The 15618-nt window shown below is 39.3% G+C and overlaps 1 protein-coding gene across 1 annotated transcript in view; it reads right to left on the bottom strand.

Annotated features, from left to right (window-relative positions):
• Positions 1–2628: 2628 nt before the first annotated feature.
• Positions 2629–15618, bottom strand: part of Dkk2 (dickkopf Wnt signaling pathway inhibitor 2) — a 93341-nt gene continuing 80351 nt past the window's right edge. The window contains exons 2-4 of the mRNA XM_004866231.4: positions 8746–8896; positions 7128–7283; positions 2629–4969 (exon numbers count right to left, since the gene is read on the bottom strand). Of these exons, the coding sequence (XP_004866288.1) occupies positions 4719–4969; positions 7128–7283; positions 8746–8896 (558 nt within the window). The 3' untranslated portion in view covers positions 2629–4718. The remainder of the gene's footprint in view (positions 4970–7127; positions 7284–8745; positions 8897–15618) is intronic.

Here is a 15618-nt window from a genome sequence, read left to right as displayed (position 1 = left end):
TGTCCTATAAACTCATTTGACCTTGTTCAAAGGGAGCTTTATCAGAGGTCTTTGTCAAACTAATAAATCCTCTGGGGTCCTGCTGGACCTTTACTTGTTGTGCTGAGAGCCACAGCTGCTGACAGAGTTCTAGCTGGACCAGGGATCATGCATCCCCCTGGCGACTACCATAAAGGAGGGACATGCTAGCCACTAATTTGAAAACTTTGAACTTCGATGTTTTAAATTTTATTCTAAAGATGAAGATAATAGTTGCAGACTTTAATTCCTTTGGACTTCAACTTATTTTGATTTTAGCATGAAAAAAGTGTTAATTTGTACAGCTCAGTTCTCTCCCTAGGGAAATTTGAGTGGGAAGGAAATATGTTCAAATGTGGGAAGTCTCTGAATTTTGGGATTTTATATTTGAAATATACATTATATTTTTCGGATATTTAACATGTCATTTAATTTCACCACACAATTTGGTAGACCAGGTTAGATAATATGACAGACCTAATTAAGATGGCAAAAGGGATGAGGATCCACAGGCCTGGGTATTGATGGTGTTGCAGTTGATTTCATTCATGTGCTTTGTTTATCCATTTTGCAAGCTCTAGGGAATAATCTAAATTTTGCTCCACTGGTACCAGAACACCCATAAAGAAGGAGTGATTGGCATTATGGGAATGACCTTTAGCAGGATCACCTATGTTAGCTTTCCCTTTCTGTAATGAAACACCTGACACAAGCTACTCAAGAAGAGAGGGTTTTCTTGGCTAGCAGTTCTGGAGGCTGAGAGACAAGATGGTGTAAGTAGACTCTGCAGTAAGGGCCCCTCTGCATGCATCACTCATAGCATGGATGACAATGATGGGAGTGTGAGCAGGAGCAAGCAAGGGATCACACCTCAAGCCAGGGGCAGAGAGAGAAGCTGGGGTCCCCCATCCCTTCCGGAAAATGCTCTTAAGGTTCCATGGGCTTCCAATGAGGCCCAGCTCATAAGGATCCACCCCTTTTTCAAGTACTGTCACCCAGGGGACCATGTTCCCTACACGTGAACCTTTGATGTGACATGAGCCATATTTAAACCTCTGTGCTGCTCCAACAGACAGGAGATCAGATCTTGGTTCAAACTTGTATCTTCCCCATAAACATGAGGCTGTACACAATGAATGAAAATGCAAAGATCTAGAAAATGATGTGTGGGGGTATCCTTTTAAATCCTCAATGTGCAGTGGGATAATAGTCTGGTCTCACTGTATCCCTCCCTCACTCCTTTTATGTGATATGAATTGTCCAGTTCTGGAGAATTTTGAGTGAGAAATGTATAGTTCAGTCTACTCCCCCATTTATTTGGTGCTAACTTCCAGAAGGCAGCTTGCTGTTCTGTTCTGCCCATCCATCCTGAAAATTTTATGGGGCTACTTGCATAGAGTGGAGCTGGCATGGGTCTGGCATCCTGCATAAAGGGGTACAGAATCTATTTCTGGTGTTTAGTGTCTGGTTTTGCCCTTTTCCACAGATACAGTGGCACCTCTGTTCACGAACTTAATTCATTCCACCATTCTGGGGAAGATGTTTGCATTCACACTGGGAAGATGGCCATGGTCAGTAGTATCCATCACCTCATGTGGAATTTGAGAATGGAAGCAAAATTTTGCCAAATGCTTCTGTTTTCAAATCAAATTGTTCATGAACAGAAGCATTCATGAACTGAGGTATTAGTGTACATGGCATATTCTCCAATACTAACTTTATTTGTGATAGGTTCATCCGTCATCTTTTTTTTTCCTAAGAAAACTTAACTGGCCTGAATTTGAATGAAAAAAAAAAGAAATATAATTGAAAGTTTCTTCTGAAGTGCTAAGGTCATGAGGTATTTTGTTTTTTGGCTAACAAGGGAAGTCAGGACTATTTGTCCTTCTCAAAATATGTTCCTGAGTGCAATATAAAAGAAAAATATTACCCATATAACTGTGATAGTCTAAAAATACACTAAATCCATTCATGGTATCACAGAATATTTATTTTCTATATTTCCAGCCTTAACAAGTCTGACACAATGTCGGCTTTCCCAGCTATCCTGGGTGTCACAATTGGTCAGCACTATCGTCAAACACTAAGATCTCTAGGGTCAGAAGGCAGGAAGAAGAGCTGTTTCCTAGGAAGTAGTTTTGAGTTCCTCAGATCCTTAACTCAGCCAATCACCACCCACAGATAAAGACACTTTGTTGCTTCTTGGTGCCACTTGGGAATGAACCAGTACCCTAACCATCTCCACTCTGCAAAAATTCAACCTCAGGGGAAGATCCTGGAATGTGCTGCCTGTTTTCAAGTGTTTTGAAGAAGTTTAAGTAGCGCTCTTATTCCAAGAAGCTCCAGTAAGCAAAGGAAGAATAAATAAGTGGAAATCACAAGGTGGAATATTTTTATTTCATTAAAAGATAGCTTTCCAATGATTACCACTGTCTTTCCATGAAATGAGCTGCCTCAGTAATAGCAAACCACTTTGGATCACCTCACAGTAAGAGGTCATTTGAAGGATTCATATTCAGGCTGCAAAATCAGCCCAAATCCTGTTGATCTTGGAGAATTTATGACTCGATGAGCATTTTTCCCCATAAGCAAAACACAAGGAAATTTGAATTCAATTTTTGGAAGAAGAAAAATTTAATATATTTTATCTTATTATACATTTCCCCTAAATTACAAAGTCAACAGCTGCAAATATATTCTGCTACAAAGCTTTCTGTAAGAAATATCTCTATAAGAAAATACATCTCATTAACATTTCCTCTAAATAAATTACTTCAAATAATAATTTTTGAAAGCATAAAGTAAACATAAGGGAAATGATACAGGAACCAGAGTGTAAATGTAGCGGCTATATAAGAAATGACTGGCGAAAATGTTCCCGTTTCCTTTCACCAAGCTTATACAGCCCAATGGCATCAACTTGGGCTCTTGGGTCAAGTAGCATATAATTTTTGTTTTTGCAGACATGTGTGGAAATCTTCATCATCCTAGGAAATATGTTCAGGAAGCTGAAATTCTCCATACAGGCTCTGATTCAATTTCTATCTGGAGAACTTGAATTTGAGGCTGCAGATGGAGTATAACTGTAATAAGATTCAGGAGTGACTTTCTGTTCATAAAAGTTTAAAGTAACGACCATAAAATAAACTTTTTGTTCTCATATGCTCTAGACGTAGGATTTAGAAGCGAGTTAAATAAAAAGGCAATAAAATGTTTTCAAAAGAATTTAGAGCCTGTGTTTTCTATGGATTACTGACATATAGATTTTACAAGTTATTATACTTTTTAACCTCAGTGCCTGCAGAAAGCAAAAACTATGTATTTGGCAATGAAATAGCTATAGCAGAGAGAGCTCGGTGCAGACACCTCGCATGGTACCGGGGTCAGTTAGAAGCTTCAGGACCATGACTCTCACTGTGCTACCTACCCCGGGGGTCTGCTTCATGAGACCACCTCATATTAAGATTACTTTAGGACTTAAAAATATAAAATAAATATTTTGAGTATTGAAAAGGTAAGAGACCTTAAACTGAACTCATCTGGATGTAAATATTGAAACAGAAAATCCCACGGAGGACTGCCTTCAGGTTGTGCTGTCTCTGGTTTCAAAGGTGTGTCACACATAGACCCGTGTGTCACACATGTGACCCATGTGTGGCCAAACTCTGGACAACTGACAAAGTTCCCCCATGTCCTTGGCTGTACTTAGGGACAGGACCATTACCAGCTTCACCCCATCCTACCGTAGAGTGTGTAAAAAATAAACATATTTACATCCAATCCTATTAAAATGTAGTGTATGTCAAAGCTTTAAAAAACAATGGTATCTCCATTAACTTTGTTTCCCCCATATTGTAGACATCTTTACAATTTTTTTGCAGTCTGCCAAGATTCTGCTCTGTGCATATATTGCACTGGTCACAATTAATGGGTACAGTTTGGGAAACAAATGTATTCAGGGTAGGAATCTCAGTATATCCAAGAGAAATGGATGTCATTCCTTCAGAATATGGAATCCATTTTTATCTTATATTGGTTTTATTAATTATAGGTGAAATTAATTTTTCAAAAAAAGGTAAATAAACAGTTTGAGGGGAAATCAGTTTGTTATTTTTCTAAAGTTCTTGACTCTGTTTTTTTCTTATCTATTAAGGCCTTTAATTGAGCAGATAAAGTTGAGTTCTAAATTAAGAAGTGATTGTATGTTGCAAATTAACTCTGCTCTGTTTTCATTTCCTGTTTATCTGCTCTGTTCATGCTTTAGAGCTTATTGTGGGTCAGGGAGTAATTTGTTAAACTGTTAACTGAATAGATCCATGGCTTTTAGGTTAATTTTATAGGCAATCACCAACCTGAAGGAAACCTCTCCTCCAGCACAACCTAAACTCTTGGAAAGCCACATGGCACTCATCAGTAATTTCCATGGTGTGCTTTTTTTTTTTTTAATAATAGCGTTTTCACAAATGTGTACATTATTTACATAAACCAGTTGCATAATGGAAACACTGGTTGCTCTGCATTTGCCATCCACCCTAATCCATTCAGTCCTCCTCCATGTTCCCTTCCTTCTCTGCTCTATATGCTCAGCACATTCACATTTTAGCCATTCTTCTGCATTCCAAACCTTGTTTTCCACCATGCCACAATGCATTAAATACACAAATTCACAGTCTGCTGGTGATGCTTTCCCTCGACAGTGGTCAGACCTTCTGACACACATGCAGTCTGGCTTTGGAAGAGTAGGTGGCATCTTTCCACACCTTGCAAGACAGGCCCTTGGCACAGTCACACCGCTGGAAAATTTCTAGCCCATGAGAGCCCTTCTTGCGCTGTTTTGTGCAGACCTCTCCCTGGTGCAGCACTGGTTTGCAGATTTTCGTCCAGAAGTGACGAGCACAACAAAACCCTTCAATGCAGTCTGAGGATCTCAGGCAGGGATCTCCTTCGTGCCCTGGGGAACCACAGGATCAAAAGAGGCCACCATAAATTTCTACTTAGCGATGGAAGGCACATATAACACCTTTGCCTATACCATCTTCCATAGAGTTACCATTTGTAATGAAATGTCTTGGATTCCTACCGATTGGCTGTCCCTTTTAGTCAGGTAAATCCACCATCTGTTTACATTATTTGCAATCTGAATATCGAGCTGAATGAAGAGCCAGGCCTGTGCTCTTTCCTTTACTTCCTCATGACCTACTTTTAGATGGTGCCCTGATCATTCATTTTTACATAGTGAGTAAAAAAGTATAAATGTTGATTTGAAACCAGTTAACTTTATGCCTCCTTTGTGGATCTAAACAAATCTCTGATTCAAGAACAAGGCTGAAATCTCCAGGATTTCTAAGACCATATATCAGGGGGAGTCCAGTCAAGAAAACAGAACCTAGGTATTCAACACAGGTTATTTCATGCAAAGAACTGACCACACTGGTAGTGAGTGGTGAAAAGCTATGATAAGTCAGTTTCATATTTAGCTTGTGTCAGCATCCCGGGGTTGGATACAGCGGCAAGAAGGGACTCTTACCAGGTCCACTCGACAGGAGCTGAAGCTTCAAGGAAACCCAGTCCTGCCCAAACACTACCTAGAATATGTTGGCTAAGCCCAGCCAGGGGCATCTGACAAAGAGCTCAGGAAATTCAGTCTAACAGAAGCCGTGAGACAGAGCACAGTAAAGGAAGGGCAGTCAACCCATCCGGGGGTGAACAGGCTCAGGGGCAACAGGCGGAAAAAGAAATCTGGGTACTTTATCCAGAAAGAATACTAAGTCAGCAAACAGCCCCCACATATCGTGGCTGAACTGATGAGTAAGTAACCTGACAGCACAGGGCTTGGCGAACTTTTCTATTGATTGTCACTTTGTTAGCGTTTTGAGCCACAGACAAACACCTAACTGAATGCGTGATTCTGGGCTCCCAAAGAAACTCACATCAAAAACAGGCCGAGGCCTAAGTGTGTTTACCCCTGATCCAAGGGTTACCCATCATCCCAGATGTGGTCCTACTGTGTGACCTGGACATGCTCACATCCAACGGAAGATGTCTATTTCCCAATAGAAAATGGTACACGTAATTAGCAATGATCAATAAAGTTTGAAAATCACTACAAAAATAAGGTCTGTTGGAATAAAGATATTCACATAATAATAAATCAATTTGGTAGAACATAAACAGGAAGTATGGAAATGAACTCTGGAACTCATGGACTGTAAAAAATAAGATCACTTATGGAGAATTATTTATTGAAATCTTCAGTATTGAAATAATGTTTAAAAAATAAACCAGATTTTCTCGTTGCTGAACTTCTCAGAGCCTTCTGTTTATTCCCATTTATTGTCAAATTCCAAGAATAGAGAGATGCATTATTACAAAACTCTTTGAACACGAGGTGCTTTTATTCATAGGACATCTTCAAAGAGAAGAATTCTACAAAATACACTTGGGAAAAAGCCTCCTTAAAAATTAAGGTGTTTCATATTTTTGAATTTTTACTAAGTTTCAAAAATTTTATGCTTTGCAAGTTTACTATTAATGATTAGGTTTCTGAAATACTTCAGCATAGGGAAAGGGGTTGTATGGCCATACATAATCCCATGATAAATCAATTATCTTGGTAGATTAGTTTTTGAATAACACATCATCTAGTTGTTGAGTATAATAAAATTTCTGAATCTGTAAAGGTGAGGAAAGGAATCAAAAGCTTAGTGATTTGATCATGTGCCAGCAAAGATTTTCTCCTTTACTTTTCAGAGTACTATATTCTTTGATAGGTACAAATTATAGTACAAATAGTACTATATTCTTTGATAGGTACATTCAGATATGTTTGTGTAGCTATGTTCTCCTACATTTCACAGCAAAAGAAATGCCTGTTGAGAAGAGGACATGGTTCATTAACATGCTATAATCCTCAGAGTATGTATTTTATAACAATGTAAAATCTAGCATCCTCAATATTAAGAATCAATAAACTCATTTAAATCTTGTCATTAGAGAACTTTCCTTATAATTTTTTCTACACCAATGGAATTAATTAGTAGTATCTGCATTTTTCTTTTCCATTTTTATAAAATGAGAAAAATTAAACACAGAAAGACAGGCAGCCCTACCTTTTATATGGGACATCTTGGTGTGTGGTCTTCCTAGAGTCTGCCATCCCAAGTCATGGTTTGAGTAATGACCGTGGTTTCGATCTCTATGCCGAGTGCCATCCAGAGCTGGGATGTGTGGGGTTAGGATGCTTTCAGTGACTGGGATGCAGATGCCTGGAGACAGTGATGTAAACTGTTAGACTAGTTAGATCAATTCCATAAGCTGTGGTCCTTATTCTGATATGATCTGACAACCCAATTATCTGTGTATTATCTGCCTACTGTCTCTCTACTCCTTCATTTATTGATTTGGGGAGACAGAGTACTGCATACTTTAGGTTTGAGGCCAAGCTTCCTTAATCTGAATTTTTTCTCTTTTATGACCAAGTGACCTTGGTCAAAAATATGAATAAAAACAAAATTAATTTCTAAGAGTCATTGTGAGTATATATGTGACAATTCAGCTGCCTTGTCAACTTGATTGATTTTAGAGCCACCTAGGGGATTAGTGAGCCACACTCCTGGGCATGTCTGGCTGGGCCATCGAGGTGTGACCTTGGTTACCATACCTGGTCCCTGGCCCCTTCCTCTCTGGCACTGCTCCCCTGCTCTGCTTCCCAGCCCCATAAACTAAGCATATTTACTCCACATTTACTTCTGCTTTAGAGTCAGCTGATCATGGACTGAATCCCCTGAAACCATGAACCAAATTAAACCTCTCCTCTTCTAATTGTGGTTGCCAGGTATTTGGTCCCAGCAATGAGAAAGCTGACTAAATTAATATGTGACATTCTTAGAATAGTGACATAGTAAAGAAATTAATATTCATCATTGTGTTTTAAGATCTGACAGGACATTTATCATAAGGATTAGGGATTTTGCCTTTTAACAATACAACCTTGGTCTCCACTGCAGTCTTTCAACATGATGTGAGCGCTTCTTCCTCCACTTCCTGCTGAAGGTGCTCACAGTAGGTCTATGGCCCAAGACTGGAGCAGGAGTGCCTATATGAGCCTGGTAATGTGAGTGGGCAGCCTGAGCAGAGTTTCTAATAATTCTGCAGTTCATGATTTCCTCATGGTTTGTCTGTGATTCTTCATATTATTACTAATGCTGAATTGTGTGCCTGTAGATCCACTGAGGTAAAGCCGGGATGGGAACAGAATCCTGTATCTTTATTTGGAAGAACCAATCACTGCATCACTGTGTGAAGGTGCCACAGGGCATCCTGAAAACAGGAACTGAAGTATAAACTGGTATAAAACTGGAAGAAGAACTCAAAAATGCACCACTAAATCACAGCAGGTTCCTTTCTTTGGTTCTCTTTCATGTATTTGCTTATGTGTCCAGCAGAGTAGAACACCTAGCTATTTTATGCAATATTTGAATTTTGCAATATCCTAGATCAGTGTACAGCATTTAATACCTAAAGTGGAAAGAGCCCAGCAAGACTAAGATTTGCAAGTTAACCCAGGTAATCTTATATGACCTAAATCATAACCCACCCCTCCCCATCCTGAAAGATGCTTTCTAGCTTGGGAGCCTAGGTAAGGATCAATCAGACCAACCCACAAGACACCTGTCACTCCAACATGAAAAAGAAAGAGGCCTGGGAACATGTCAGGAGGCCTTGTACCATTATTGCAGCGGGTTCCCGGGCAACACATGCCATCTCTATGGCAACGCTTCTTTTTCCTTCGACACACCATGCAGGCTGACGGTCCCTGGTGGGGACTGTGGCAGTATCTCCCAACCTCACATTCCTTATCGCTGCTGCAAGGGTAGGCCTGGCATGGGGGGAATAACACAAAAAGCAGAGGTGAGATCCTGGTACAGTTACGACACATGGTGGTACCAAATCATGAGAGAAACTGAGCCCCAGCATGCCATTCCTGGAAGGCCATATGCCACTGTAATAATGTTCTGAATACAGACCCTCCATAGTGACACTTCATTCACAGAGGAATTCGTAAGTACTGATTGTTCATGGTGACAAAGATGAAGGTGATGCTATTCATATAATTTCATTGACCCAACTTTGGAATTAAGATTCAACTTTGTCTTAATGAGTAGAACCCTTGAGAGTGACTTTGGGCTCAGTGACAGTTATAATTGTTGTACTGCCACTTGTAAGGGTACAGATGAAATAAGTCATCCCAGCTGCTCCATTTCTCATGTGCTAATGGAGGATGGGGGGATGGCTAGGTGAAAAACCAAAGAGCTTCTTACGTGCTGCTCCATTATGGAGCGGGTATTGTAAGAGCAGCTGTACACAGTTCCTGGTGGTCAAAAGCAAGGAGGCAAACACTTCCAGAATATTTTCAGACAATGTACTGTTTGGCATGAATAAAAGAAGGCAGGGCATCTCCATTCCTGGTGCTTCCAGTGAGTAGCCAGAGATGCGGGACTGCTGTTGCCCCAGCACATAGGGAGCAGAAACACTTTCTTCACACACACAAGAGCCCCCTCGTCCACACCTTAGTTCACACAGAAAAGCTTGTTCGTGCTTAGAAGGCTACTTCAGCAGTGTCAGATGTTATCTCAGAAACAAAAATGTATGCTCTGGTCATGTTCTGCTTGCTTCTTGGAAGTCTTTGGAATATTTAAAAGGTCCCTGTTTTCAGATGATTTAGATGTCTCATTCCTCATCAAAGGTACTCAGACTTTGATGCAGGGAGACTCTTTTGTAAGCCTTTGTTGTTGTTGATTGTTTTTCTGATCTTTAGAGCAATGCATTATTTTAATTTGAAAAACACAAAATATATTTTTGAAAGCTATGTATTTGTTTTCAACAAGCATAAATGATATGACTATGAAACTATGAATGAAATTACTGTGACTCTCAAATAACTGGTGTAACTTGGTGGCTTCACTTGAAATTAGGTTTGCTGTTCTCACTCTGCTGGCTTCGTTTATTCCTTTCCCCTCTCATTCTCTTCCTCTCACTCTGGCTATTTCTTCCAACATCTTTTCTCCCCCTGCCATCACATCCGTCTGTGTGCACATTCTGAGCCCCACCTGTTTTCCATTTATGTCTGATCATCTTCAGTTAGAAAGAAGAAATAAAGATGAAGCTGATGTGTGAGACCGAGGGAAACAATACATTTCAGCATCATTACCATGTCTTCTTTACCCTTAAGGGAATCACGTGGGAAAACCACTAACTTCAAATTCAAAGTGATCTTAAAGGCTTGCACAGTGGCAATGTTTAATGCATACAGTATAATTATTATAATTGGAGCCAGATAAAGCTATAAAATGAATGTATATATTATTGTGTCACTCTGCAGTTCTATCAGGAGGCTTCAGATGATCTGGATGAAGTTGAATTCAGAGCAGTAGGCCATTTTTCAAGAGCCCACAACTGATGAAAGCAAAACAAATGTCACTTCCCGCCTTACCACATTCTTTTCCCCAAGCTCTTTACCCCACTTCTATTTAAGCCCATTAATTTTAACTGAAATGCAATTCACATGTTTCTGATTCATTTACATTTATTTCATCTAACTGTGTTGCAAGACATTTGATGTCTTACAAGTTTCTTTCCTTCCTCAGAAATAGGACATGTTCCTTCAACGGAAATAAACACATGCCACCTAAAACATCATGTGCTTATTTACAACTCGAGCAACAAATCTTCAGATGACTCTGAATATAGAATAATTACTTGATTCCCTTCCTTAAAAGCTGTCTTAATGGTAGAGTGCAAACTGCTTTCTAAAACTAACAACTTATTTATGAAGAAAATGGTCAAAGGGCCATCATCTTTTTTCCCATTTTCAGCTGATGGGAAATGGAAAATATTGAAATGGCAAATAATCGATGCACGGGATATTAAAAATGAGGCACAGTCATCCTATATTTGAATGAGATCACAAAAACTTCTTTCAATTTTTAAGAGGCCAACTCATTTTGTCTAAGACAAAAACTATATAGAAGGTATGCAGTTGTATTATGCTTCAATGTATTTTGTGATTAGTTTGAGGTAGAAATAACACAGGCAAAGAAAATATTTAGGATTTTTCTTTAATAGAAAAGGTTATGAGTATTGCGAACTTGTACTCAGAATGGAATCTGAGAATATAAATCCTAGGAGAAATTCTGTGGAAATTTTAAAAATAAAGTTCAATAATTTAAATGCAAAGTGTATTACACAGCTTCTAGTATGTTATGAAATCTCTAGCCCCAACAACTTTTGTATGTCAATAATATGAAGAAGGAATGAATAAATTGGTTGAAACAAGTTTTGGAGAAGTAAGTGATATTTGGAGCATGCCTTGCTTAATGAGATCAGTATCCCCAGAACAAATCTACTCAGCCATAAGGTTTCTCTTGAAATAAGCATTAGCAAGAAAATAGAGTGTGCGCAAAACACAGATCTAACCCATTCTTCACAGTTCCCATGTTTCCAGCACTAACGAATTATTTTTCAGTGAAGAGTTTCCAACAAGGCATTTTCAGCTCAAATGTGATGGCTCTGCAGCTTGCCACCTTTTCCCCTTACATTAACTGCTTTAAAGTATCTGGGAATGGGAAGAGAGAGGGAGCGGGGAGGGAGGGGGGAGAGGGAAAGTGCACCAGGGAGGCAAGTACTTAGCTGACAGCAATGATGGGCGTCCTGGGAAGGAAGACTGTAGCAATGAATGGATTGCCAGTGGGAACTATGTACGTTCGTAAAATTTCCATTCAGAGATTTTTCACATGGAAAATATTTATGTCCCATTTACTTTGGCTTCCAAAGGCTGTTACTTGGTCCCATTTGATGATGGTTTTGTGGCAAACAAAAAAGTGAGTTCAAGTACATTAGCCTGTTTCCACTTAAAATCAGTACTTCTCTTACCTGGATTTCGAGGTGAGTAAACAGGCTGTGTTTTTTGTCTTGGTATGGGAATTATTAGTAGTGACTTTTAATGACTGTTCATTTACTTAGACTTTATGTGAGCAGAATAGATAACTTCTCCACCCCTTTATTTTTTTGTCTGATGACCAGTAAGAGTTTGTGTCAAAGACTTAAAAGAAAGTGAAAGAATTAAGGTGAGACATTGGTACGCTTGTCTCCACAACTGGATCCCAAATTCAGTTTTATGAACATGCAGGGAAACTTAGCTTCTTCCTGAATCACTCACTGTCCAGCCTCAGTCTTAATTAGAAGAAAAATTAATTTGAGGCCCCTAATAATGGCAGATGATTGGCCGCAAATTGAGAATGTATGAAAGCTATCCACAGTCACACCAATAAACAAAAATGTTTGTCCAACCCCACTTCAATACTAAAAACAGAGTGGTTTCCACAAATCATAATGCTAGTTACTGTTACACCCAGGACCTAAAAAAAGCCTATCAGAAATTAGCACTTCTTTGTAGTATGAAGGATTTCTTTTAATCCATTTCCTCTGTGTTAGTTTGGAATCATCATTAAGTACCTCGTGGAATTAAGTACCATGTGCTCAGTGGCAGAGAACTTGGGGATTCTGAACCCAGCCCCGGCTTTGGGGCCTCACTGAGAAGGGTGAAGACCAAAAGCACAAAGGCAAAAGGACAGAGGGGTGACCTGTGGGCTGCATTTAGAGATATAAAAAATAAAGTTGGCCACATCTCTTTCTAATACCAACAGCATGTCCCACTGCAGCTGCTGGGAAGACAGAATACTGGCGGGATACACCAAAGCTGTAAACATCTTCTCATACCATTTCTTCACTTCAATATTTCACTGATTTGATGCAGTCCAAATCAGAGATATAAGCACAAGCCCATATTGTGCAAATAAAAACAATTAAACAATCTTTCAATGAGCAAGGTAAAAGGAAATGTACTTGCTCCATTTTTTTAAAACTAAATGAGCCTTTCTTTCCCTAATTATTCTCAAAACTGCAGGGAGAAAGGGCCTGTTTATTCAAGGCTTACATTCTGGATTGAGCTTTTTCTTATTTTTCAGTAACTACTCGTCTTTTAGAATTTGCAGACACAACGATGAAGTAATCAGATCCCTAAGAAGAATGAAGTGGGGAAAAGCAGTTCAGGTATCTCAGCAGCACTGATCATTGAGCCTCAACTGAAGCCTTCGTTTATTTAGCTCCCAAGATTTCAAAATAGTGGTATTGTTCCTGTTTAGCACTGAGGAGGAAGAGAGCAGCATTGCAGGGTTCATGTGGGACGGCCACCCATCTGGATGCTTGCAAGACTGTCCTAGTTTTGGTGTTGTTGCTGTTGTTAGTCAGGATCATCCCTTGTCCCCGCAAGCACTGTTTGTAACCATCTCGGAAGTTTGCTGGAGCCAGGAAACCGTCATCAGCTGGGCAGGCAGAAGAAAGCCTGCAGGGGACGACACAGCTGTGGGAGTGAAAAACATTTGAGTGGAGAGAGGGAGGTGACAAGGAAGGGATGGATGGGAACATATCTGGGGGCTTCGTGAGACAACAGAAGGCGGGCACGCGCATGTAAGAAGCCAGGTCAGAATGGCTTGCCCTGAATCCTTAGGGAAGAGATTAATTTTTGCGATGACAATATCCGACACGATAGATTTGTACTTCCATGAATGCACAAGGGACACGCCCTTTGAGGATGTCACATTAAAATCAAACCCTAAAAATGACAGCTGCAGCAGAGGCAGGGACCTAGAATGCAGGCTGGCTTGCGTTCACAAAGGGCACATCCGCATCTTTTTCTTTGTCTACAGCTGGCCCTGTGCGTTCACAGGTGATTAAGGCAACTGCGTGATATTTGTTTACCAGTCAAGAAACACTGACTCGGCTTGTAATTGAGCACCAACTATGAACAAGAAGTTCAGCGATCTTCAAATCTTTTGCTCATTACCCTGAAGATACTTTTGAAAAACACATTTATCCTCCCACACACTTGACATCTAACATTTTCCAGCATATGCTTAAACTCTTTTATTAATATGATACATAATGTTTAATATTTTAGAAGAGCAAGTTTGTAGTAATTCAATAGGAATCACTAAAATAGCTGTACCTACTTTATTGATCAAAACATACTGATCCTAAAATTAATTCCAACACATTTATCCATAAGCATTTGCCTTCAAAAATTAGTGTGGAAAATACTCAGCCACATTTTAAAATATAAATATCCACTGTTTTAGGTGTTTTGTATCCAGAATTTCCAAGCTTCTCTTAAGGATAAGAGAAGAAAGAAAGTTTAAGATAAATTATTAAGAATAACTTTGTGAAAATAAAATTTCTAGATTATTTTTGCTTGTCATCCAAAAACGTTTTTATTCCAGTGATTAATGCAGAATATTAAAACTTGGGATGTGCCCTTTTCTCTACCCATAACATGGCAAAAGAATTATTATACACCCAGGCATACTCTGGGACAATTTTAAGCTGAGAGTCTGGACATCGATTCCGTTACATAGCTCACACTGTGCACCCTGTGGAAAGCTGAGAGTACATTTTACACATACTCATTTTAGAAATAAGATTGTTAGAAAACTGATTTTTGATACAAAGTTTCAAAGCCAGGAGAATATCTACTAACACTCCCAGGATTATTGATTAGGAATGACGGATTTTTTCTGGGGATCCATTAGCTTTCCTAATGTATTCAGAACACCTCACTGAAATCCTGAGAAGCAATAATTCCATGAAATAAAGGCATGGTCTTTCCTAACTTCAGTTGTCCACCCTGTCCTCTGTATGTCATTAGACAGAAAGGAGATTCCAGGGAATTCTCTGCTTTGAATACAGACCACATTCACAACTGTGACGCACACATTACTGCTATTGATCATGGAGTGAATGGGGAAAGCTAAACTTTTCCATATGATCGCAGAACCTAGAGAAATCCACAGGATGTGGTTTACCTGGCCCTTGACTTTTTTTCTTTACCCATTGTCCTGTAATTAAAAATATTGATGGAAAAAAAATATTGATGACACACTTCTGCCCCATGGTGAAAAAAAGCAGCTTTTCAGGATTTACAGCAATGGCCAGAGACCCTAGTCATCCACATATAATTAAGAAATCTTTCACATTGCTGTTACTGACTGAGTGTAATGGTTCTAACCTAAAGAAATGAAGAAAAAGCACAATTTTAAGTGCTTTTCCAAATTTGGACTCAATTGTCTATAATATAAACAATTTTAATTGTAGTCTTACAAATTTAGCTGACCTCATGAGCTTCAGAAATTTAACATGGTAAGACAAATTTTAGAGTTGTCCTGCACTTTGTATTATGCCTCCAAAATCAGTTTTCTTTGTGACCCTTAGCTCATGTAGTGAGTCTCTTGTTCCTCCTTGATAAAATAGACATGTAACTGCTAACTTCAAGAACCTCCTTTCTTACCTTATCATAAAAATATTCATGGAATCTCGGTGAAAACTACTTACAGACTCCGAGAGATTCTATTTCCCTAAGACTGAATGGGGTCGAGGAATCTGTGTTCTGATACGTTCTGTGCTGGTGATCATAAGATAAAGTGAGACAGGGAAAGAATTGTTGCAAAGCTCGGTGATGCCCTGTGTGCGTCATAGCAATGATGCTGG

The sequence above is a fragment of the Heterocephalus glaber genome, unplaced genomic scaffold (assembly GCF_053883595.1).
Source record: "Heterocephalus glaber isolate CG9 unplaced genomic scaffold, H.glaber_assembly_v1.0 deba00001688, whole genome shotgun sequence".
In the NCBI taxonomy this organism is placed as follows: domain Eukaryota; kingdom Metazoa; phylum Chordata; class Mammalia; order Rodentia; family Bathyergidae; genus Heterocephalus; species Heterocephalus glaber.
The sequence above is the reverse complement of the archived record's forward strand: the minus strand, read 5'-3'. Positions and strand labels throughout refer to the sequence as shown.